We start from the raw sequence: 26,094 nt of genomic DNA, 5'->3' as shown, positions 1-26,094 counted from the left end.
GGAGCTGCTCTTAATAGCACTTTAGCCTTATAAACTGATGAAGGGGAGCGTACGCCTGGCGCAAGTGTTGGAATCGGGGTAACCGAAATACTCCTGAGCATACGCAGGAGAAAGTTGTAAGTGACTGCAGCACTGGGCTTTGGTCACTTAACTATTAAAAGTAGCTTATCGTAGAGCAAGTCTGATAGTTTTAGTTGCTATTACTTTATAAATAAAAGGCTCATTTCTCTTTGAAAACTAGGGGTCGGTGTTGTTTCTTGGAGGCAACGAAGTGAAAAGCAGTGCTGTGGTGAAATACTCATCTGCGCCACCACAAGCAGCGTTTGCTCGTCTTCAGGAGAAAACAGACTTGAAACTTCCACCTGCCAATTGGTTACGTGAAAGCGCTAAGCTGGGTCCAGCAGGTACAACTATTCTTGGCAACAACAAAAAAAGTAAACCATTTTCAAGGTAAGTAACAGCAGGATCTATTTTTTCCAGGCCTTGAAGAATAATTCTAATAGTGAACTTGGACCCTATGTAATTGAGGATATAGCAGCTAGCTGTTGCTTTTTCTTAACCATTCTTCCTCTGCTTTTTCATCCTTAGTTCTTGCCTGTGTGCTGGAAACTTGTCTTTTTTGTAAATGACTAATGATGTTGGTAATGCTGTTGATTTTTTTTTTTTTTTTTAAGTGCATGTTGACACCTTGCCTGAGACAGTCAAACTGACTTCATGTTCTTCCCTGGTTGGCTGTTGTCAGTTGGCCAAAATCAAACTCAGCTTGTTCAGCCAGCCATTCTGCTTTTGATAACAGGTGAAAATGGAACAAATGTGGTTCCTCTTGAAAGTTACAGAGCCAATTTGTAGCTCTTCCGGATCTTTAGAGACTGGACCTCGCTAACTAGTGGCAAAAGAACTTTCCAAGTCATGTCAAGAGTGAACACAGAAGGTGAAATAAGGGACAAAACCAAAAAGCAGCATTACCTTTCAAATATGGATGTTTGTTAAATAGTTGGATGAGTTGAGTTCAGAGTGTTTATAAATAGGAGGCTTAACTCCTGTGCTGAACGAGCAAATTCACATTAACTCAACTAGTTAGTGAAAATTAACAGTTTGTGGAGGATCTCTGTTCAAATCCTCATAATCTGTTTTAGGAGATGTATGTTTTTTTCCAGCAGGATAACATGTTTCTCAGGGCTTTATAAATTTCTCCTGTTTATTTTAGATACCACATTTGTTTGTTAGATTGAGGCCGGCAGTTTAATCTCTCTGTTTCTAGTGTCAGAATTAAAAAGCTAATAGTGAAAGTATAACTTCGGACACTTGCACATCATGTATTTATTTGGGTTGTAGTAATATCTGGTTTAATTTTAAAGAATTATCTGTCCATTGAAATATTCTAACTTAAATAGCTTGTAATTTAGAGAGGTCTTAATGAGGGTGGGTGAAGATAGAAGGATGTGTCTGTTACAACATGTAGGCCAGTTTTGGAAAACATAAGTAAGAGGTTGAGTGAAATGATAGCTGCTAAAATGTAAGTATTTACTGTGCTTAATGCCTTAAAGAGAAACACCTTGAAAAACTGTTCTCACTTTCAGTGTTTAAAAAAAAATTAAAATCTTAATTTCTCTAATTTTCCATAGCTGTCTTAAGTCAGACCGATTTAAAAGTGTTTCTTCTCTTGATTTCAACAAAACTTAAACTACCTTTTAGAATATCTTGAAATTGAATCTAAGCACTTCCAAAGGTATCTTTGAAAAACATGTAGAATGTAAAAATGAAATGATTGTGTTAATTAACTTCAGATCTCATTACACCTGGTAATGTTTAGCTAGGCACTTCTTAATGAAGAAAAAATTTTCAAAGATTTAATAAGCTTAAACAAAACAGGTCTCTATTTAATGTCACACTGCATTTGTCTTAACTTGTGATATTTTCTGAATAGCTTTGGGATGGCATATGACTTCATTGACTCAGTTGGAAATGATGTAGATGTTGTGTCTGATTCAGAGGTGTGTATAACTTTTTAAGTTCTATCATTCAAACTCTTACGTTGTATCAACCTTATTTTAAGATATTTCATGGCTTCTGTTGTCTTTGTGTCCTTTGAGAAAAAGTAAAGATCCCCTAGTGAAACACAAACAGATCACCTAACTTTTGTTCTGTCACTTAGGGGAGTTGTGATCACTGAATAAGAAATGTAGAGGTAAAATCATATTTCCTGTGGTTTTCTACAAACGCAGCATATCAGTTTTGTAATGTAGTTGTCTTGTATGTTTTAAATTGGTTATTTTGATGTAAATTGTTACTCTCAAGATGATTTTTTTCCTACTCTTACCTAGAAGACACAGCCCCCCCCTCTCCAGCTGCCTTCTTTCCTCTGATTTTTGCCAGCTTTTTTTGGTGCTGGTAGCATCTGTAGAATTCAGATGAGGCTATTCAGAAGAAGAAACATGCATACTCATTTACTGTCTCAGTGTTGATGTTTGGCAGGCTTTTATTCAGATGTAGATCTCTGTCCAGATTCCTCTGGGTATCTGACAAAGTGCTGGTATTCCTGTGGTGAAGATAGAGCTTTTAAAATCCAAACCATCCACTTGTTTTTTTTTTTTTTTTTGGTCACCTGTGATGATACCTGGTTGTGATGATCCAAAGAGAGATCATGTTGAAACCATGTATACTGACTGATTTTACGTTATACTAACTACTTGGTCTCTTTATCACTGTCATTCATGTTCTCTGGCCTCAACAAATAGAATTTCTTGTGGAATGGCTTTATTAAAATCACTGTCACTATAAGGTTTTATTTCCCTGCCCTTGCCTCTCCAATGGTAGTAGTGTATTCTTTGCTTACAATTTCCTAAGAATTGTCTTACAATGCAGTACAATTATATTGAATATTATCTCTGTTCTTTTTTCTCCTTCAAGAATATTAAAAAACTTTTGAAGATACCTTACAGCAAGTCACATGTGAGCATGGCAGTACATCGCATTGGGCGGACGCTTTTGTTGGATGAGCTAGATATTCAAGAACTCTTCATGAGATCATCTCAGGTTAACAATTGGGTTTTTGTTAATTATGTCATATGATCAAAATGCATTATTTCAAGAATAGTGCAGCCAGCAAGAAAGCACGTATGTATCAAAATTCCTGAGAATCATATGTGAGTACAGAAGGTGCTCTATTCTGCAGCAGTTGGTTTACCTGTGAACTGCATCTGATGTCCTGTATTTATGGTATTGTAGGATTAAAATTTGGTGTCCCACTTTCCTGTAATTACTTCAGTATTGCTATACTGTTTTATTAATTTTATTATTAATGAGTATTTGTTACCATGTAACCTCTTACTATGTATCTGACTTTCTAACAAAGTCAACTTCTCAGTAAGAACATAACATTTCTGGAAGATACATTGTCAATAAATGACCAATTCAAGACTGTAGCTGTGAGGTTATTTTCTGGGTTTCTTTTGCTGTTGTGAATGAGTATTCGTATGTTAATAAGGGAGTTGTTTTACTTTGCAGATGGTTCTCGATATTAATTTCATATTTATGATGTTGCCTAGACAGGGGACTGGACGTGGCTGAAAGAATTTTATCAAAGGCTGATTGATCAGAAGTGGCAACGGAAAAAGAAGAGTAAAGAACACTGGTACCAGAAGGCTATACTTTCTAAATTTTTGTATTACAGGTAACCATATGTCTGCATGCATCTTGAATTCTGTACTGCTTACTTTTGCCTGGTTTCTTGTCTTGAAGTAAATGTTAAAATTCCATTATGGTCTGTCTTATTTACTGATTTATCCTTATACAGCAAAAATTGAGGGATGAGTTTGGGAAATAACATGTAAATGTTTAACAGAAATTAAAATATTTTAAAGTAAAGTTGAAGTACTGAAGAATAAACAGCATGACTTGATTAACTGCATATCTCAATATTTCTGGGTTTGAGGGAAGAACAACTTAAAATATGAGGTAGATTGACACCTGCTCTAATTTTGGAAGAGTTTGAGCAAAGAACACCTCAATTTAGCAATCTTTTAGCATATAAGCAAAGTCATTCTTTGAGAACAGTGCCTCAAATACAACAGTTCTAAAATGGATCTGTTTGCATATTGTCGACTGAAATTTTTAATGTTGCTTTGTCAGCATTAATGGTGATGGAGCTGCTCAGCCTGTTCCTTCCGCTTCAAAACAGCACCAGGAGGGTCCTGTTTCAGGTGAGAGTGATGAAGCAGGAAGGGCATCCTGGCCAGCTCCTTTTGAAATGCCTTCTTCGTTATCTGAAGATCCAGGTGCCTCTAACCAGGTTAGTGTATGAAATGTTTTAAATGGCATCTTAGTTTTTGCAGAGACATATATATCGAAAGTTTTTTCAGAGGTATTGTTGCAGTACTCTTTGCTGAAAGAAATGAACTAAGACATTAGAAGAACTTGGCAGTATGTGTGGTTTAGCTTATGCCAGTGTATCAGAGCTCTAAATTTCAGATTTTTTTTTCTCTCGCTGTAACACTAAATATGTATTTATCTATGCATTTTTGAGAAACAAAACATTTGGCTAGGAGTAGTCATCAATGACTTTACCTAAAAATAGGAAAATCTAATATTCAGAAGCTGTGTGTGGAAGCCTAAGGTTTTGGCCTTTCTCTTTAAATCTGCCATTCAAATGAATCTGTTGTGGCCCTGAATTTATGAGGTGAAGAGAGAAATGAAGATCTGTGAAAATGTTTGCAAAACAGTTAAGTGACATTTACAAATACTTGCTATGAGATTATGCAAGAGGAAGGGGGAGATGTTTATAGTAATTATGCAACAAACTCTGATTAGTAAATCCCTAATCCAGGGTTTCAGTCTGTGGTGAAGTTTATTTATGAAAACTGCTAATTCCTGTGGTTCTTGGGCAATATAATACAGGAATCGATTAAATTTTTGAGAGGTTGAGAGATGTGTTGTGTTCAGTCTACATTAATATAATAGTGATGCTGTAATTATGCGCAGACAGTATTACCAACTGGTACGCCAAATGACTTGGTCAGCTAACTTACGAAGGCTCTAACCTACATTACCCATAAAATTGTAACTGCACGTGTTGCAGTGTAGTAATATTCTTAAGTGGAGTAATATTTCAGTACTTGAAAGCTTTTAGAAAAGGATCACTTCTCTCTTCCACCTTCTTGAGGAACTATTGCTTAATACAGCAGACTGTTTATCATAGAGAAACTGTTGTGCATTAGTACGATGTGATTTTTCTTTAATTTATAAGGGGTTTTACTTCTGGAGACTGATAATCTGATGCTGACCCTGGGGTAATAAAGAGTTTTTATAGAAACATTCTGATTTCTTTCCAAAGCCTCTGAGTATAAAGTACAAAATTTTGGTACTAGCTATAGAAAAGAAGCATTCTAGTCACTGACTAGAGGCTTTTTGTACTTTAGTACATATTTATTTAAAGATGTTAGAGGTAAAGGTTTTTTCCCTTATATGCTTTTGTTGTTCAGATTTTTTTTTAATGGCCTAACTTTACCTCAGCAGCAGAATCACTCCTTATCCTTGTGCTTTTCACAGGGAAGTGTGCCTCTTGAACCCTCATATATAGTGGGGCATGTGGCCTCAGCCCCCAAAGAACAAAACCTGACTACTTTGTTCAATGACGGGGAAAACAGTCAGGTATGCTATATGTGAAATTTGAGCTCAAAGACTGAACTCCCAATTTAATGAAACATTTTAGAATTTGGTCTAAATTGGAACAGAGAGAAAAACTAAGCTCCCTGTAGAAGTAGCTTTTGTGGCATCTGTGCTCTCAGTCTTTTAAGCTAATGTGAATGCGTAGCATAGTTCAGTATGTGCTGTTTTTTATTTGCTTCTTGCTTTCTCATAATTCCGTAGAATGTCATAAAGAACATGTTTTATAATAGTGATTTATAAACCAATTTTTTTTCTCTTAATGAAGGGACTTAAAAATGACTTTGTTCGTAATATCTTGTGGACCTTTGAAGACATCCACATGTTAGTAGGATCAAATATGCCTATATTTGGAGGTGGGAGATACCCTGCTGTGAGCTTGCGTCTCAGGTGAGTTTTGAAGTTAATGAGATACATGTGCCAACCTTGACTAACTTGTTGCTTTGCTTCCTGTTCAGCTACCTGCATTTTGTTTGGTTGACTCTTAAAGAATAATGCTTTAGACTTAAATGATGATGGCATTGTAAAGTGCTGGAAAACAAACAGCCCCACAGCCATGCCACTGCACTGGGACTTGAGATGCTCTGCAGCTTTTTCTGGCTCTGTTACTAAATCTTTCTTCGAAAGTACTGGTGTTTTACAACCTTTCCTGACTTCAGTGTGAATACTGAGTGTTAAAATACCTTTGTACATCCAGTCCTTAATTTCATTCTATTGCTGTTTTTATGAGGGCAGTATACTGGGATTCTGAATTCCAGTAACTGCTAGTCGGGCACTTCATAAGTACTTAAAACTTGTGACTATAATAGCTCCAAGTTCTGACTGTCTTGCTGTTCACTAATAGTTTATTAATACTTTATGTTGATCACTTGATAACCACTTTTTCTGTTCCTGCCTATATGTAGGCAAAAAATGAGCAAAAACTTGAAACTCACTTGATGTATTTATCATCTTTTTAAGACACATCGAGAAATTAACAGTGCTTTGCTTTGCAAGGGATTTTGGAAGGTCTGGGACAAGGCTTGCGCTATAATTAGTTGCAGCTAATACTGCTATTCCTTTAGATCTTCTTAAGTACTTGTTATCTTGGTAAGTGTAACATCTGAAGCTTGTTAAAGTTTCAGTATAAGCATAGGCAAAAATGCAAAACCGGTGAGGGAATGTGAGTGTATTGCATTGGAGAGATCAGTACATTTGTTTTGTTTGATACAATTGCTTGTTTGCTTCTAAAATAGAACAATTCACAAGTAATTGTTTTAGTATCCATCTACTCTCAGGTGACTTAAATCTAAATCCTGTTAGTAAACATGCCTAATATTTTCTAAAGTAAATAAAGACTTAAATAACACTAGAAATGTTTGTTTTTAGGGATAATAACAAGCCAATAAATGTGCTAACAGGAATTGACTATTGGTTGGACAACTTAATATGCAATGTACCAGAGCTTGTGATGTGCTTTCATGTTAATGGAATTGTTCAGGTAAGACTGTCTTTTTGCATTATGCCTAGTTCATCTGTTCTTCAGTTTCTGAAATTGTTCCAGTCATAATAGATCTCTTTCTAATCTTCTGTTCTGACAAAAAGATTACAAGAATCCTATATTGCAGAATGAGAAACTTCTACACGGCTTGCAGCAGTCATCCAAAAGTGTGTTCTCTTTTTTTTTCCTCTGCATATATGTAAAGTTCCTCCTTCCCCCAAAGTATGAATGAAGGCAAAAATAAAAAATGTAGCAGCAGAAATACACGAGTTTCTTTCATCTTAATCTGTAATGTTCACTTGCCAAGATAGATGCATGCTTTTTAAACCTTGGTTTGTATTTAGTATTCCACAGTAGACCACCAGCTGAGTTTCTGTTGTACCTGGTAGCATATAGTGTCTTACTAAGCTGGCTAGGTTTCACTGAAGTAATAGTTAATGTTGCATATTTGGGGTTTTTTTCCATGTCTTGTTCTCCTTTTACTTTACCATGTTTGTCATAGAAGTGAGTCCTCTTTACTGAGTAGTGTAATCAAGGTGTGCTTGCTTTTAAAGTAAATCATAGAAATTAACTCCATTTATCATGACACTGTATTATAATAGTAGCCTTTGTTCCTTTTAGGAGTTGCTAAGAGACACTGGTGTATAGATTTTGGGGGAAATAGGTGGCAAAACCCCCTTCTAATCTTGACTTTTAACATATATTCCATGCAGAAATATGAAATGATCAAGACTGAAGATATTCCCAATTTGGAAAACTCTAATTTTTCTACCAAAGTGATAAAAGATATTGCTCAAAATATCTTATCCTTTCTGAAATCAAATTGCACCAAAGAAGGACATACTTATTGGCTATTTAAGGGTGAGTATATTTAGATCAATTTAAAAAGACTTACGTTAATGTCATGTTGATTAATGCAAGGTCTTAACTTTCAGCAAGTGGGAGTGATATAGTAAAGCTCTATGACCTAACCACCCTTTGTGAAGAGACAGAAGACAAATACCAAAACCCTTTTACAATGCCAGTGGCAATTCTTCTATACAAGTGAGTTCTTATAATTTTTGTTGTAATACTTAACAAATACAACTGCACCAAGAATTAATACAGACCAAAAATTATGGTGAAATGAAAATGCATGAAATGAAAATCTTCTTTTACACATAAGCTTGATAAGCCTCAGTTACACTAAATCAAAACTAAAATCAATCCTTTTCACCATTTCTCCATGTAAACTACACTCTTGCTGAGTAAGTCTTGTAGACCCATCATAAAGTTTGGGAGATCTACATTTGCAGTATTATTGTTTAAAGCTTGCTTTCCTCTAGCACAAAGAAATGATCCAGGGATTTACTGTTCAATTTTCTTTTAGAGTTGCTTGCAATATGATGCTGAAGAAAAACCAGAACAAGAAACACTATGGCACTATCAGAACATTGCTCCTTAATTGTCTTAAGTTACTGGACAATGGCAGACATCCTCAAGTAAGAGTTAATTCTTGTAGCTTTGTGCAAACAGAACAGAAATGCTGTTGTCATAATACACCTGGTTATATTGTGTGGTACTTCCTCCTCCTTCTGCAAGGGAGAGAATTTAAATTTATTTATAAACTGAGATGTTGATTTATGTTTAAAGAAACCCTGGACTCTTTTTTTTTTTTTTCTTTCCCCCCCTCCTTTTTTTAGTAGTAGTAGCCTTCGCTGACCCTCACTGCTGCACGAGTCTTCTGTTCTGCTCTAAAAAGGGCCTTTTCATTATGTTTGCTCTTTTGCTCTTGTTCCCAAAGAGCCCTTTTTGTGTTTGGAAGCTGTACAGACAGTGAAGTAGATCTTAGCCAGACATTATAAAATGTGAATATAAGAAAAAACGCTTTTACTCTGAAGGTGGCTGAATGTTTGAATGGGTCAACCAGACAAGTTATAGAGTCTCCATCCTTTGAGATACTCAAAGCCTGAATGGACAAAGCCTGAGCAACGTGCTTTGAGTAAGGAGGCTGGGCTAGACAATCTCCAGAGGTTCCTTTCAAACTCAACTATTCTGTGGTAGGTGGGGGAGTCAGAAATGGTTAATTAGACCATTGTATCAGCCATCAGTACCTTGAGATGTTCTGCACTTTCACAAGCAGTAAGAAAAGTAATGAAAAGGAGATGAAGCTGTATTGACTTCCTTTATTCCAAATATTTGATTCTGGTTTGTTCTTAGAAAAAAACAGGAATCTAATTGCTATGAAAGACAAGTAGTTTATTAAAGTTTAGGGAGGTAAAGAAGGTGTGTATGTCTTAAGAAACTTAAGTATTACTGCTGGCAGATGTGCTAGCTGCCGTTTGAGTTGCAGAAGATAATGGAGTGTGCAGCTTTCTCATTGGGGTTTTGACCAAGGCTATTCACAATCTCTTCCTTGTCTTGAATTGAAAAATCTGTAGGTTCAGAATGATATAATGGAGAATCTGTGTGCTTAACCAAAAAAGTAAATTGAGATACTTCAGGAGGCTTGGAAATTGATTGGGCAGGAGCTTCTTTATTTATGCTATGGCACATTAACATGGTAACTTAACTAGTAAATATGTTATAGGCAACACATAAATTTCAAAAAGAAATACCTGTGCCAAAACTGGTATCTAACCCAAAGTATAACTTAATTTACATGTAGCTGGTGTAGATTTAAGCTGTTTCCAACTGAAAATTGATCCCAAAAATGTGGTGTGAAAAATTGGAATTGTATTTAAAATAGATTACAAGAGGAGACATGGCCATCTATTAACTAAGTATTTTGTGGATTCCTTCTAAAGTTGTGGAAAGCTCTCAAAATCCCAATAGAAGCTCTTGAAAACTTTTTTTTTTTGGCTTGCATAAGATCCTTCTTTTGTTTGCCTCTTGTGATCTACAGTTTTTCCCTTTCCTATATGGGAGTTTTAAGTCCATAACTAACTCTTTAGTAGGACAGGAGAGACTGCTTGTTTGAGCTGCTCAGTTGAATTCATACTCCTGCACGGTGGTGGCCACCTTTTGCTTTCTCAGCAGCTGTATACTGGATCAGAAAACAGCCTGGTAGAATAACTAAATTCCTGGGATTTGTTTTTTTAACACATCTGCAAAAAGCCCTCCAAAAGTATACAAAAAGTGTAAAAAGTTGTTTGGTTGGCAGGTCACACAAATGACTAATGCCAAAAGGTTGCTCTTCTGATGAGAAGTTACTTAGCATGGCTCACATGATATAGCAGTGCTACTGTGGAGAATGTGTATCTCAATTCTGCTTTGTGTGAAATTGCTGGACTGTATTCTGGCCCGGTCTCACTACACTCCAGCAGAACCTGGAGCTAGAACGTGCCCTTTAGTACCAGAACCAGGAACTGTAAGTAACCACACTCTCCTAAATAGAGGGCCTCAGTGACATTAAATGTAATATCTTTTTTGAACAGTCAGAAGTAGAGAGGATATTGGGAAGCAGAAAAAAGGAATGTGGGCACAATTTTTTTTATGGGACTGACTTCTATTTTTTTTATTCCCCTTTCCTGGCTATGCTATTGCAGTGTTTCAGAAGTTACTCTTGACACTTGACACTTTCGAATATTGAGAATATTCAGGAAGTAAAATGCAGGAGTTGATATCTCCAAGGTGAATTTCAGGGGAGTTAATCGCAAATCTTTCACTTGACATTCACTCAGCGTTGGGGGGAAAAAAGGCATCTTGAAAGCAAGAGATTTCACTCTAAAATTGTGTTCCAGAATTTATGCCTTGTCACAATCACTTTGTGTGCATGAAGCCCTAATGCAAGTCTTTTGGCAGTCAGATCCTTCTTAAAGTGCCTAAATCCAAAAGTTCAAGACTGAAAGCTATTACTTAGTGTTTGCATAATGCTGGAGCTACACAAGAGTCAGTAATTTAAGGTACACCTTGTCTCCAGTTTTTTTATTTCTGTATAAAACCAAACTGAAGCACGGGGGAAAGCTGCTTGCTTTAGGCTATCACTGGTGAGCATTGCTTTTCTCCTGACTTACTGTATAGTTTTATTTCCTTTATCACTATAAAAGGCAAGCTACAGTTACCTCTACAGGCATATGCTGTTTTTGCCCTGGTGTCCTGTTTGAACTCTTGAGTTTCAATTTGAATCTCTTAATTGTTGGGTTGTTGGTTTTGATGTGGTTTTTTTGTTGTTGAGAAGTTGAAATTGATTTCTTCATGCTCTGAACTTTTAGTACTGTGAATGTTGTTGCTGCTACAGGATAGCTTTTAAATGCTTCTGTCCAGTATCTTGTCATACATCAACACGTTTTGAAACTCTGGCAGTGTATAGTATTAAAGTACATAGAGGAATAAACTGACAAAGCGGGAAGGAATGAAGTGCAGACCCCTGAATGCTTAGCTCTACCAGAACTTAGCTTCCATTACTTCCTCCTTTTTCTCCATACAATAGCAGTCCAGAAAAGAGAAAGATACCTCCTTACCATCAACTAAGAAGATAGCTGCTGTTGTTGTTTTTTTTTTCCTAATGCCAGATTTTACCTTTCTTGCATGAATTGGAACAAAAGTGGAAGGTAGAAGCTTCTCTGGAGTGCAGCATAGCTGCAGTTCGAGAGAATCTGTAAAGCTCAAAAGATGCAAATAAACAAGGAGTTTGTTAGAATTGCACTCAAAAGAAGTAAATAGGATGATCAAGAGCTGCCCTCATTTTTTTCTCTTTTAAGAAAAAAGCCACAAAACCAAATCTTGGGCTGTGGTGGCCTGTATTCCCAATTTTTATGTCTTTGCTCTCGCTTGTTTTAAAGGAGATGAAGACTTTGTAAGCTGGGGGTTAAAACCAAGTGTGGGCAAGCTTGATTGCAGGGGCTGCGTGCACATATGTGGATAGTTGATAAGACCAGCCATTTGCTGCTTAAATATTGATAAAATTCAGTGCTCAAAAATACAGTAATATGGAGTGTGTGTGTGTATGTGTACAGGCTGTATTTACAGCTTATCAAATACCTACTTGCATGTATTGTTTATTCATTATTCTAAGACAAATTATACTGATGTTTTGTCTCAAAAGAAAAATTTAACTTGCTAATTTTTTTTCCTCTTATTTAAAAAGATTATTGCATCAGCAAACTACATGTTATCAGAGCTTTTCCAGTTGGATGAACCTAAAAAAGATGACAGTGCAAGCTTCCCTATAAATGGAAATTCTGATGAAAGTTACAGCGAGGAAGAAGAAGAAATGCCAGACAGTGATGAAAATGGTTCTTACAGTAACAGTTCTGATCCACCAGATGACAACAAAGCAGTTGCTATAATCAAATCTGTTGGAGAGTTATCAGTACCGGAAAAATACAAGTCTGTTCATCGAATACGTGTAAGTGAAGTTGTAGATGTTTTTTAAGGGTTTTCATAAAAGATTCAGTTCATGTAGCAAGGTTTGTAATTGAAATTCCATTACCTGTTAGTTTTGTCTTCAGGTTAACTGAAGCATGAGAAACTTTTCATGAACTGCTCATAAAATTTGAGGTCTTTGAATTTTACGGTATAGCAGGTTTAATGTAGGTTTTTCCCCTGCCATCTTGCATATATCCTCTATGGCATGATACTGCATAGCTTGCTACAGGAAAAAATTATTCCTGTCATGGCAGCAGGGAAAATATCGCCAGCTGTGGCCCTGTGTAAGAGCTGTAGATGACCATGAGTTTGTGTGGATACCTAGGTTATCTTACTAATTTTTTTCTGGAGCAATATTAAGGTTGGGTGGGTTTTATTTGGGGAGCATCAGCTACTTTATATCCACAGAGTCAGTCTTTGATATCCCTTTTTGATTTGTCTTTCCAAGGTAACTGGTCAAAACACAGCAATTTGATTTCCTTGAAAATTTGGTTATAGGTCATTTTAAAGAGCTATAGCTTTCCCCTGCACATGTGTATATGTTGTGTCTAAGGGAACAGCTGGGTGAATAACCATGGTATTCCTGAAACTTCATTGACATACATGTGCCTCATCAATGAATCAGCAGAAGTGTAGTACTGCTACCTTCATCGCACTTCCTGTGCGTTATTATTGAAGCAGAATAGAGGAAGATAAGAAACTAGGAAGATCAGTGAATAAACTGTTTATAGCATTTTACTTTTCTAACGTTTTACTTGTCTTACCTATATAGGGATATGATTATGAAATTACTCTTATTGGTCAAAAACCTTTTTTCTAACACATGTGTTTAGTAGCAAAGAACAAGATTTCCTAAAAAAAAAAATTGTAACTCTGATTGCTGTCTTAACTTCTAACACTTCAAGGTCATCATCAGCTGAAAATACGACTTGTACAGGTGCTGAAGCACTCAATTTCCCTTTTCTTCTCCCCCTTCTACACTAGCCCAGCAGAAAACAAAAATACAATGTCCTCCCCCCCGCCAAAAAAATCAAGGCACTGAGTTGTTCAAAGGTGACAGAAGTGCAACTTTGATGTATAGGCTGAAGAAATTATTTCTGTGTAGTATTGAATCTGCTTATCTTCTTGTTGTCTGCATTGCACACCATCTGCGCATGCTTTTGTAATTACTGTTATGGAATAGAGTTGTCTTATCTCTTCTCCTCTTTGCATTGTCTTTGGGATTACCAGGAGAGACCAAGCGTAAATGACCAAGTATATGAATCGCTCACTGAGATAAAGCAAAGAAATACTGTGACAATTTCTAGCGTAGAGTTCAGACGTTCCATGAACAGGTTTTCTTAATACTATCTCTCATTTGCGCTCTAGCCGGTAATTTTGACTTTTCATATGTTGAACCTTTATTCTCTTCTTACTCCTTCCCTGCCGCCACCCTCAATGAAGCCTAGTTGTGCATTTCCAGTCTGCCACGGCACTGAGGAGCGCTGCCGGCTGGTGCTCAGCTATGTCCTGGAGGTACGTTCACCATTAACTTCCTAATGAGATTTCACCCAGTACCCAATTCTTGATGTATTCTGTATTTGCTAAATATTGCTTTCAGGGTGAATTAAATGATTTCTGCTTCTTGCAGGGCTTGAAGTCTGTTGACAGCAGTGTTAAGAAAGAGAGTGACCTTCCTGCAGCTGACCCCAGCACACCAATCCCCTTGAAATATGAAGATGAATCCACCAGTGGTGGTCCCGAGTGTCTGGAAAAACAGATGGCGTTATTTTTAGACAAAAGTAAGCTGTATTGTTGTGCAAATAAGACCTTTCGAGTGCCAACACAAACTGCTGCTACTTTTTTGATTGTCGAAGTCATTAATTACATTATTGCATAAGCAAAAGTAGTATACCAAAAATTGGAGAACAGTCTGTTCCTTTTTAAATATGAAAAGAATAGCTCATTTGGGATATTTTGCATATCAAAGTGTCTCTTATTAGTAAACACATAATTTTACTGGACCCTATTTAGACGTGGCTTGCAGATGACTTCTATAAGGGCTTAGTATTTTGGGGTTTGGTATGTGGAGCACTGAGTTGTGTGGGTTGTTTTTAAAGCAGACTTAATTCTTTTTTTGTGACTTGGAAGTTTTGTGGAAGAACTTACTACTTCCGGTAGGTTTTTCTCCTTACTGATGAATTGCTTATAAAATGTTGACAAGGATTTTGTTTTCTTTCTTGTACCTCTGCAATTGTGGAAGGAAGTAGCAAATAAGATGTTTTGTTTACTTAAATATGCAAACTCCAGAAGTTTCAGACTATATTCTATTTTCTTTTTCCTTGGAGTGCCATAAAATGGTATAGGAAAGACGCTTCTGAAAGTAGTAGAGTTCTCTGCAGGGCAAGAAGCCCTATAAGCATAACCCAGGAAGAAATTTAAGTTTTGCATATATTTACAGTTCTTTATTCTTTCCTTTTTCCTCCCTTCACCCTTTGAAAATCTGTGAATAATAAGCAAGCTCAGTTTCGAGTTACTCATTTAAATGTTCTCATGTTTCTCTTCCAATCTTATGATTGTCTCTTAAATGTCAGTGACCTGGAGATGTATGTGTACTTTCTTAATTTTTATCAGATATCTGACTACAGAATTTAACACCTCCATCAGAAAGTTACATTGTGGTGAGCTTGCATAAATTCTGCATAGTACTGTTAATATGGATTGTGAGACTAATTTTTACCAAGATCTACTGAGAAACGTTACCTAGGTCAGCTCAGTGAGAACAGTGTGCTTATTTCAGCTCTCCTGCAGCTAGGCTCTTGTCTTCTGCCTTCACAATTTGGAACTGATGACACATTGCAGCTGCTTGCCAGCTGGCAAGGAGAATGTCCACATGTTAACTCTTTCTGTTTAGAAACAAGTGTTTCCTGGGGAATGTGGGAGATAAATATTGCACAGATCAGAGAAAAATACTTTACTTGATTCCTGGAGCTGTGCTGGAGTTCTTCCCTGAAGTAGCAATGGTGCCGCATGTTTGGGTCGTAAAGGATTGAATTCAACCTAAAGAAAAACAAAAATAGTTCAAACATAAGGGAGAAACTCGCTTCTCCAGTGTGTGGGTGTGTTTTCTCTGATGCAAATTATGTAGTTTCTCTGCTACATGTGTATGTACATATAGAAAACATATAGAATACATATAAAAAGGATAAGCATTCTTAATTCTTGAAGATAACTACTTCTGAATAGTAGGTAGATACAGTATATGTACATTTTGTGTCTTTAACTGCATGAGGTGTTACTGTATTAGATTTGTCTTTGTCCTAACATAAACTTGAAGTTCTTCTAAAACTTACTAAAGATAGTGGTCATGTAAGTCAGGCCTTGTAGGTCCACCCGTAAGGAGGACTTCTGTGTGCAGATATTGTCAGGACAAATTCTGTCCTTTGGTATGCCTGAAGTCAGTGGTCTGTTTTTTCTGGTTCCATAACCACTGCAGCATTGAAGAAAGAACTTTCATAATCTTATGCTGAGAATGTCTTGAAACTAGTGTGAGAAAGGCATTGGTTTTCCTTATGAGAAGAACCAGATTCTCCAGTTCCTTCTGTGCTGGAGGCTAAACGCACAAGTGGAAACTTTCTTACTTTGAGACTGTTCATACAGAAACAGAGCATATATCCTAAGAATTTGGTGGAAAACATGACACATTATGCCTGTGGCTTTCCCGTTTGTTTCTACTGTTACCTAACGGAATAGTCTTGGCCGCTGCACCCGTATTTCAAAAGCTGTTTAAAGTCTGAGGGGTTAGCTGCATTGTCGTTGTGCTCACTGTATTCGAGCATCCCACTATCAGGTGGAGTGTGTGGAAAAGTTCTGAGTACTGGGTCCATTTTGCAGATGAAAAATGTAGTGGCAGACAAGTTGGCATAACTCTACTTGTGCAGAGCTGTAATAAAGGCAATTAACTTCATCAGTATATAGACAGAATGTAATGTCCAACCTCTGGCATATGTTACGAAGATAAGACTTACTGATGAGGTTCTGTTCGTGTTACAGTGGGCTCATTTCAGAAGGGTAAGCATTCCAGTCAGTCAGGAATGATTCCTGGATCGTGGCAATATAAAATGAAACTCCAGCTCATTCTGAAATCATCAAAGGCTTATTATGTCCTATCTGATGCTGCTATGATTCTGCAGAAGTACGGGAGAGCATTACGATACATCAAGCTGGCTTTACAGTGCCATGGTAAGTTGCTAGAATGTATTTGTCATCTGTACCGTTGCCTGTATATATCTTTCACTATATCAAATACTTCTCTTGTGCATGATTTCTCCTAATCGTGTGCAGTGACAAGTCTGATGACCGTGCGTTTAATTAAACAAAGTGTCTAGCTCATTATTCAGGAGGGAACACCGTAGTAAGAATAACTCCAGTCTCTGGTAGAAAGGTGCTCTCATTTTGACAGGTTGGGAAACTTAAAGGGCAGATTTGGAGCTTCAGAGCACTTGAAGTTGGAAGGTGTTGGTCCTGGTGCCAAGACCAAGATAACACTGTGAGGTCTCAGTGCTACTGCTGCAAGCAGATGTTTTTTTCCCTGGAAATGCCTGGTGGTTCCCATTTCATTTAAAAATATTCCTGACTCTCAGAAATACCAAACTTATTCATCAGCTGAGTTGGATAAAATGAAATACATCTTCAGGTATTACTGAAGAAAATGAAGGAAGTAAAATCAGGCTGTTCAGAGTATTACTTAAAATAATGAAAATAACTAATGGGAAAATGCCATTAGCTTAGTACCGTAGTACTGCTGTTTTGCTTCCATATTTGTAGAGCTTAGGGTGGGGGGAAAGCTTATAAAGCAAGAACACTTGATGATAACACAAAGCCATCAATATGTTTATCAATAACTTAAAGCAACCTTCAGCTTTCAGTGTTTTAAAGACTTGCGAATCAAGTTTAAACTGAATCTTTTTGGAAATTAATTTTTCAGGGTATATCTCACTTGAGTTAATTTGTAGAAAGTCAGTTTTCCTTTAGTCAAATCTGAGATGAGCATTTGTAATTACCAGATTCACTGCTCATCTTGAACAACATAGTTGCTCTTTTGAAACTGTCAGCTGTGTAGAGCAACTGTGACTTTAAAATATGTTAGAAGAACGTGTGTTGCCTGCATACACAGAAAATAAGCGTGGCAGGTAACATAAAAACCAATTATATTGTCAGTCTGTGTCAAACCTTTTGACATTTAATTCTTTTCTCCCCCCCCCATCCCTGGGATATTTTTTTCTAACAGATACCTACTGTTGTCTCTGCGCCAGCATGCTTCCTGAAGTATTAGTATTTCTTTGTCAGTGTTTAACCCTTTGTGGAGACATCCAATTAATGCTTGCTCAAAATGCAAACAACAGAGCGGCATATCTTGAAGAATATAATTACCAGACAAAAGAAGATCAGGAAATATTACATAGTCTTCACAGAGAATCCAGGTGTCAAGGTATGATACTGATGTAACTGCCATAATTCAGTGATACGACAGACATAAGTAATTTCATTGTGCTTCCTCAAAACCATGCGCTAATGTCACTTCTGGAGGAGGGTTTATTATGCTTCAGTTCTGTTTTCTTCAGAGAAGGGCTATCATGCCCATCATGTGTAAGGAGGTTGTCAAGATATTTTATGACATGCCTGAAGCTGTAAAATAACTAAAGACAGTAATTGTTTAAGTAATGGGTAAATTGTGCTTATCCGTAGAAATTGTGGGATCATTCCGACATGGGCCTCAGACTTTAGTCTAGAGGATAATGCCTGGAATGATGACCATAGCAGATACAAGTTTGTGAATACTGTTTGACATGCAGGCTTTGCATTTTGTTTTTCTAGTGTTTGCCTGGGCTACTGACTTGTCTACAGACTTGGAATGCCAACTTTCCGTCAGCTGTAAATGTTATGAAGCAGCTTATGAAATTTTACTTTTCAGTAATCTAAAAAACCAAAATCCAGAGCAGCATGTACAGGTACTAAAGAGGATGGGTAATATTAGGAATGAGATTGGAGTGTTTTACATGAACCAGGCTGCTGCAGTGCAGACTGAGAGAGAGGGCAAGTATGCTTTTTTTTTTCTTCTTCCTATTTCACAGAGCTACGACAATGATCTTGTTCACTAACAGTGTGAAAAATCTCAAGTATTTCTGATTATAAAGCAGCCATTTAAAGAACTTCATAGTAAATACTTTTCTGTAATTAATGTTGTGCAACGTTCATGACCATATTTGTCTACTGTAGATTACTGTGGCTTGATTTGAGCCTAAACTGAATAATGGAGTCTGTAGCTTTGGAGAAATTCTTTAAATCGTGTAGAATGCCCTCAAAAAAACCATGATGGAAACTGAAGACCAACTCTGTTGTAAAAGGGAGGGCTTGTTGCGTTCTTGATGTGTTTGGTTCAGCCCAGTGTGAACAAGCATAAGCTTAATTTAAACATACAAATAGTTTCAGTGAAGTCAACCTTTGGGTTTTTTTGAGGAAATGGAGGTTGCCTAAGCTTCTTTGTAGGGTAAGGTGTTCGGTGGGTTTTTGTTTTTGAAAGCAAAACCAACAATGTCTTGCTTACAAGTAAGAGTTATCTAAACTAGAACAAATTAGATGCTGGTGCTTCAGTGTAAACAGCTCCAGTCCCCCACATACCGGCTGTTTTCTGTGACCTTTGTCCAATTAATATTTGAAGGATTTTGGGTTGGACCTTTAATTTTGTAATTTTTTGTAATTTCCGTGTTTTTGCAGAACTGCTTTAGTTGAAGTCAAAGCTCAAATACTGAATTTCATTTGTCTGTAAAAGTCACTTTTTACTTGTTACATACTGTAAGTTTATAAAAGTAACTGTAATACCCTGAATATTACCGTGAAAAGAAAAAAAGTAGTCTATGTTCTATCCTGTTAACTTCCCTTGTTTTTTGTGTGTAATGTTACGATAATTCTTTTGAAAGTATAGTATGTGTAATAGTGCACCTTAGGTATTAAGGTTTTCATATGTTTGAGGTTTTCTTAAGAGTGTTTTCCATGAATTGCGTCTCCAGAATCATTTACTACTCTTAAATTCTAAAACGTCATTTGCAAGAAAAAGAACATAATGGCAGTGTTTGTTGGGTGTCTTTCAAGAGTTTGAATGAGATGGTAAGCCTTGTGTCTTAATCCTAGTGAGTAAAAATGTATCGATGACAGAGCAGCAACTCTGGAAGAAAAGTTTCTCTTGCTTTGAAGAAGGAATTCAGAATTTCGAGTCAATTGATGATGCAACCAATGCTGCTCTTCTGCTGTGCAACACAGGAAGGTTGATGCGAATTTGTGCTCAAGCGCACTGTGCAGCTGAAGGTGACTTCAAAAGAGAGTTTTCCCCAGAAGAGGCTCTTTATTACAATAAGGTAACATCATACTATTTTTTTAGAATGGCCTGTACCCTAATAAGCCTTCTACCGTAGAATATTTGTGAATATATTTGTAAATATCTGTAATTCTTGATGTAATAACTTGGGATACCTCTCCTGCTTTCCTGTTATCTTAATCCTCGCTGTATAGGCTTTACTATTGTTGTTGAGATTTGATTCCATTGCTCTGATATATTGAAGTGCTGTGATACTCAGCTCTTGATGTTTAACACGGACTGCAATACCACACACAAGGGAGGTAGAAATGTGTGGTCAGGATTAGTTATGACCAAAATGGGTACAAGGAAAATACTGAAGAAGACTCAAGACAGATTATTTTTGAATGCTTCCTTGAGAATGAGTAAAGCAGTAATCATGTACGTGTATTATTTTATAATCTGTAGGCTATTGACTACTATCTGAAGGCATTAAGATCACTAGGTAAGAGAGATGTGCATCCAACTGTTTGGGATTCTGTGAACTGGGAGCTGTCTACTACTTATTTCACTATGGCAACTCTACAGCAGGATTATGCTCCACTGTCTCGAAAGGCTCAGGAACAGGTAATGAAGAGCAATTGGTAAAATAAGCTATTATCTTCCTGAAAAACTAAACAGTGAGCAAAATTGATATTGGAGTAGCTTGTAAACCTTTATTAGATTGAAGAACTTTTATGCAGTAGTTCTTGCAAACCATAAAACGTTTAGTGACTTGCATTTTTGAGGTTTTGCTTAATGAGAATGTGACTTGCACATAGTGGTGTTCTAGTTTCAAAGTAATCACACTACGTCTCTGTGTTTTATTTTGTAGATAGAGAAGGAAGTTAGTGAAGCCATGATGAAGTCCTTGAAATACTGTGATGTTGATACAGTGTCTGCACGACAGCCTCTCTGTCAGTATCGGGCTGCAACCATCCACCACAGGCTTGCTTCGATGTACCACAGTTGCTTGAGAAACCAGGTATTAGTACAAACTGTTTTGTTTTTCTGTATAGGTTCTGTACTTAATATCTCCAATGTGTGTGAAGATTAATATTTATCCTTCTACCTGTAGTTGGGATATATTTATTTAAATGATTTAACCAAAGAAATGTAGGTGGTTTATTTGCAAATCATTGTGAAATACAGTGTTACTTTTAAGAGCAGTCTGTCCTTTATGGAGTGTATTGAGCTTTATGGTTCTGTCTATTCTAAGTGGTTCCATGCTCTCATAACAGAAGCCCTTGATGACAAATACTTTCTTTGGTTTGGTTTTGCATCCAAGCCACTCTTCTGATACTTAAGCAGGCGGCCTTCTGCTAGAACACTAGTATATGATTTATTAAAGCCATAGTGTAGACTTGGAGGGTTGCTTTCTGATTCTTCTGTTTTGAATTATTATTCTTTGCGATTAACTTAGTTCTACTTGATGTGAATTTGTTAGCACTAGGTATGACATTACAATAGATTCAGAGATGTTAGGCTGGTGATGTAGTCTAGAAGTGTTCAGGCAATGATTGTTGACAGCTTGTTTAGTCCATAAGCAGTTTTTTTCTAAGGGTTACCTCATGAACATACAAATTGTCTGGGCTTTACTATGTACCCTACTTTGAGTGCAGGTTGGTGATGAACATTTGAGGAAACAACACCGAGTACTTGCTGATCTTCATTATAGTAAAGCAGTAAGACTCTTCCAACTCTTGAAGGATGCACCCTGTGAGTTCCTTCGCGTGCAACTGGAAAGGGTAGCATTTGCAGAATTCCAGATGGCAAGTAAGTCTAGCTCTATCTTACTACAACAGTTTTCCAAATTACCATTTCATTTTTAGATAACTTTGTATATGAGAGCTGGAGTAATTTGCTTGTCAGGATAGAATTTTCTTCAAGAGAGAAGAGATGTTTCTATCTTACTGGTTTTCTGTTGACTAGGGCAGTACATGGTTTTCTTGTGAGAACTCTTAATCTTTGGATGGAAGAAAAAGTGCAATCCATAACAAGCCATTTGTGTCATTCATTTTACTATGTTTTGTTTTTTTTAAGGTCAAAACAGCAGTGCTGGGAAATTAAAGACTTTATTTGGGGCCCTAGATATAATGGTGAAAACCAAGGGTGCGTTCCAGCTCATCAGAAAGGAGCTTGTGGCAGAAAGTGAACAGGTAAGTGAAAGTCTGAGAGAAAGCAGGTCTGATGATGTGCTCCCTTGTGTCACTTGCATTCACACAAAACTGGTCATTTGGCAATTAAGATACTGCTTGGTTACTTTTCAGTAGAGCTAATTGCTTAAATAGTGTGGACAGGGTTTGAATCTACTGCAGTTCAAGTCTAACCTTTAAGTGGAAGTGGATTAAAAAAAAAAAAAAATCACTATAGACCATACCTTTCATCCGGAGATGGGTTAAAACATGTTTGTATATGGATGTTCTGTTCAACTCCGTTATCCCTTAAAAGTCATCTTAAAGAACTTAAGAATGTATGTACAACATAAATGGGAATTCTCTCTATGTAGTGTATTTGATATTGAAATGTGGAAGGTTATCTGTAGCTAGTGTTAATAGGTTCTTGATGCCTAAATAAATAATTACTTGCAATGTATGCTGACAAGTGTTCATCTCTTGCTGGCAATTTGGGCAACAGATTGAGTAGTCAAGTCTTTTTATTTTCCTGATATTTTTATATCTAAATACTCCAATATATATGTACAACATAAGCAGTTGGCATAACTTTTGTACAGTGTGGATGTGAGCTAACTCCTGAAGGTGCATAACAGGGTGTCGTAGCAATTGTGATGTTGGTACCCCTGCTGTAAAGAGTAAGCTAGCCTGCATGTGAGGTTGTCTGCCTTAACTGAAGTGAGTTTTAATGGTGAAGTTGAGTGAAATGTTTTTTGTTCTTTCTCTTCTTGTAGATAAGCAAGGATAAAAGTAGTGTTGAGAATATGTCACCTAATGATTCCTCTACTGGCCTTAACAAAGAAGAAGTATTGAAACTGCTTAGCATTTTTGAGTCCAGAATGTCATTCCTTCTCCTCCAATCCATTAAACTGTTAACTTCAACCAAAAAAAAAATTGGGTAAGCTGAACCTTGGTAAGCATATGTAGATGTGATTCTCATGCATAAATCTGTACAAACAATGTGCTCTTAGGCATGCAAGAAAGTGTGATACTTACTGTTTTCTGGAGGCGACTCCTGTGTGGAGAAGGAGCCAAGATACACCTTGATCTTCTAGATTTTGAACAGTTTCTATGTTTTTGTGTGTAATGGAGGGAATGACCAAGAAACTTCTTTACTCAGTGTGTCTAGGCAGCCTTTTTTCCTCTCATCTTTCCTGAAAGCGGTCCAGGACTGAGAGAAGACAAAAAAGTCTGACTTGAATGGCTGTATTCAAATAGGAAGATAATAGTTTGTAATCATTGTCTGAAATGCACGGTACGGTTATGAATCACTGATGCTTTATCATGCTCTGTGATATCTGACTTATCTGTTAGAGCATATAAATCCTATGTCCTTCATAGGTATAAATTCACACACAAAGCAGTTTAACTTGTACTGCCATAGTTTTGTTGGCACGCTTCTCATTGTCTTTTTAATCAAACTGTTCAGGGAATGAGGTACATGTATATGGCGTCTTTTATCTTACCTTTGATATTGGTCTTCAGCTGTGACAGAGCACTTGAAAGTTAGTGGGAGAGAAACTACTGTGTGCTGCTGATCCTTTGATATATCTTGATGATAAAATATATCAAAGGCAGCACAGTTTAGGAAGCAAAATATTTGAGAGTAAATGTAGGCATACCAGTAATGCTGTAAGTAGAGGGGGGTGTATGTGGGGAAGATACTCACTGGCATTAAAGAATTTTCTAGCACCTAATAGTGTGTAATGAAAAAACAGTCTTCTGTCGTGTTGCTGGGATTCAGAACAAATGTGGCTTCTCCTTTTTGTGTTGACCTTGAAGTGATACTGGGATTAGGTGTGGCAGTGTAATTCCTTACACCACTGTTGCTTCTGTTGGTGAGATTTGAATGTGTGCGTGTAGTTGCTTTTGGGATCCAGAAAATACCTTTTATTCCCTCAGCATCAAACACATTTGCTTGCATAAGCTACAGCAGCATACTATTGCTGTTTCTACTGTTATAGAAAGTTAATTTATGAAAATGTAGTATTAGTTCTAGTCTATAGTTCCAGAGAATTCTTTTATTGTTGGAAGATGTGTTAATAGTTTTTCAGATTGAAGTACTGCTGATGCAAGTGCTGTTTTGCTGAAATTAAACTGTGAAATGAATTCATTCTGCACAGTAAGTTGCATGCTGATAGTAGAAGATGGGTAAATAGAAAAGCAGGAGACAAGAAGAAAGCCCGTGCTTTCTTAGCAGTGGTTTAGGTGCATTGTTCGGTGCTTTCACTCTTTTAAAAAAGAGCTTCCACAAGGTGGCAATCTGAATATGTGAAATGCAGATGATTAAAGTAGAACTTGTCTTTAACCAAGTAGATGTCTAAGTAACTGAGTAAATGGTTTTAGTTCTGTTATCTTGTACTATGGGTAAGTATTGTAAAACAAAAAAAACTCCTGTGCTTTGTTTTGTGGGTTTTTTTTCCCTCCCTGTTTACTTCCTCATCATTGTGTCTCTTGGATGGGGTTTTGTACTGATGGGAGCGTGCCACAGTTTGCATACTGTGAGATGGGAGAGTTGCTATAACAAGTTAAACTTTTTTAAACAATGTTGGGTTGAGGCTAAGCTTAAAACTACCTTTCTAGTACCTTGTGTACGTCTTGCATGCGTTTCCTCAGTTCTACTTTTTTGAAGGAGAAGATACAACGTCTGCCTTCTGTTTCAATAATTGGCTGAAAAGGGAGGGAATTGGAGCTCACAAATGCTATTTCAAGGTCTCGGATGCACTTTGGCAGAGAACGGGAGAACATGTGGTAAAATGAATATTTGATAGTGAAATTTGCAGACTAGCAATAAAACTGAATGAAATCAGAATTTTACTCTCTAAAACTGAAATGCAGAAGTGTAACTGAACTTGGCTATGTAAATCGGAAGAAAGAAGTAATTGAAAGTAATACTTCGTTCTGGGAATTCTTGTAACTTATCCTGGAAATACTTTGCATTTCAGTGGCTTTTTATTGACTACCTGTTCTGTTTAATAAATAAACCCGTCTGATTTCTGCCAAGTGTTATGAATTTAATTTGCTTTACCTTTTCTTGGTAATTCCCGAAGCATTTGTAATTAAATGTGTGTTGCTTGCACACATACATGCTTAATTTATTATGGCAGCATTTTTTTCCTCATTTGGCTCACTTACTTATTAGTCTTGGACATTAAATGTAGCAGAGCAGGGTGGCGAAGAGGAGGGGTGACAGCACTGAAGCAGAAGACCGGCACGTGTGTTATAAGTGATTTACAATATTTGCCAAATGGAGGAAACTGGTGGGAGCTTCAGTTGCAGACTGGCAAAAGAGGAAAAGCTCTTTTGTGTAGAGGTGTTGAGCATGGAAGAGGCTCTGCGTAGGGAAGTAGCTTAGATATATGGAACTTGAGAGAATGAGGCCAGATCACGGGCTCTAGGCTCCAACAGGGAAAATGATGCCCGCAGCGGTTTAGAGGGGAGAGCTAATGGCAGGCAGTGGCACAGGAGCAAACGGGCTGCCTCTCCCGAGCGTTTAGGTGTCTGTTTGCATTTGGCGTGATCAGATTAGACTAGTACAGAGTTTTGGCATGGAGACCTGTATGTGGAGGGTTTACGATGTGATTTGGGATTATGAGTTAATAAAATAGCCAGACTGGAGCTGAATAAAAATTGGAACACCATATCCCTCCTGCAGTATAAAGAGAGGCTCTGACTGCACTGCTGTAAAATGGTAGGAAAGAGGAATAAGGAAATCGGAGACTCAAATCAAAACACCAGCCATGTGTTTTCACAAGGGAAGAGCCATCACTGTTATTTAATAATTGTTTTGATAATTTGCAGAATAAAATATTGTGCTCACATTAATGGTTTGTATTATCTGTTTTCTTTTCAGGGGCATTAATGAAGAAGAAGTTGTTCTTAAAACAAACAAGCAAGTTTACTCCTTGCTGTTGCGTGCAACTGCTAACAGAAGTATGACTCTGCTAGAACGAATAGAGGTAATCTTAAATTTACTGGAACAGCTGACTCAAAATAACGAAGCTAGTAATGGAGGAATTCAGTGACTGAAATGCTGCAAAACAGCAGAAACAGTG

The 26,094-nt window shown here is 37.1% G+C and overlaps 1 protein-coding gene across 1 annotated transcript; it reads left to right on the top strand.

Moving 5' to 3' along the window:
* The first annotated feature begins 247 nt into the window (after nucleotides 1-247).
* EDRF1 (erythroid differentiation regulatory factor 1) lies at nucleotides 248-26,094 on the top strand. The gene is made up of 24 exons (XM_010285077.1): nucleotides 248-450; nucleotides 1,928-1,994; nucleotides 2,911-3,036; nucleotides 3,549-3,673; nucleotides 4,132-4,291; nucleotides 5,548-5,649; nucleotides 5,933-6,054; nucleotides 7,033-7,144; nucleotides 7,858-8,005; nucleotides 8,080-8,188; nucleotides 8,514-8,625; nucleotides 12,213-12,473; nucleotides 13,937-14,008; nucleotides 14,124-14,274; nucleotides 16,526-16,714; nucleotides 17,763-17,963; nucleotides 18,350-18,568; nucleotides 19,664-19,887; nucleotides 20,295-20,453; nucleotides 20,701-20,850; nucleotides 21,488-21,641; nucleotides 21,909-22,024; nucleotides 22,774-22,937; nucleotides 25,893-26,094. The coding sequence occupies exons 2-24, from the start codon at nucleotides 1,935-1,937 to the stop codon at nucleotides 26,062-26,064; spliced, it is 3,408 nt and encodes a 1,135-aa protein (XP_010283379.1). The 5' UTR covers nucleotides 248-450; nucleotides 1,928-1,934; the 3' UTR covers nucleotides 26,065-26,094.

Source organism: Phaethon lepturus, unplaced genomic scaffold (assembly GCF_000687285.1).
Source record: "Phaethon lepturus isolate BGI_N335 unplaced genomic scaffold, ASM68728v1 scaffold34294, whole genome shotgun sequence".
Lineage (NCBI taxonomy): Eukaryota > Metazoa > Chordata > Aves > Phaethontiformes > Phaethontidae > Phaethon > Phaethon lepturus.
This window is presented reverse-complemented; position numbering and strand designations above follow the sequence as displayed.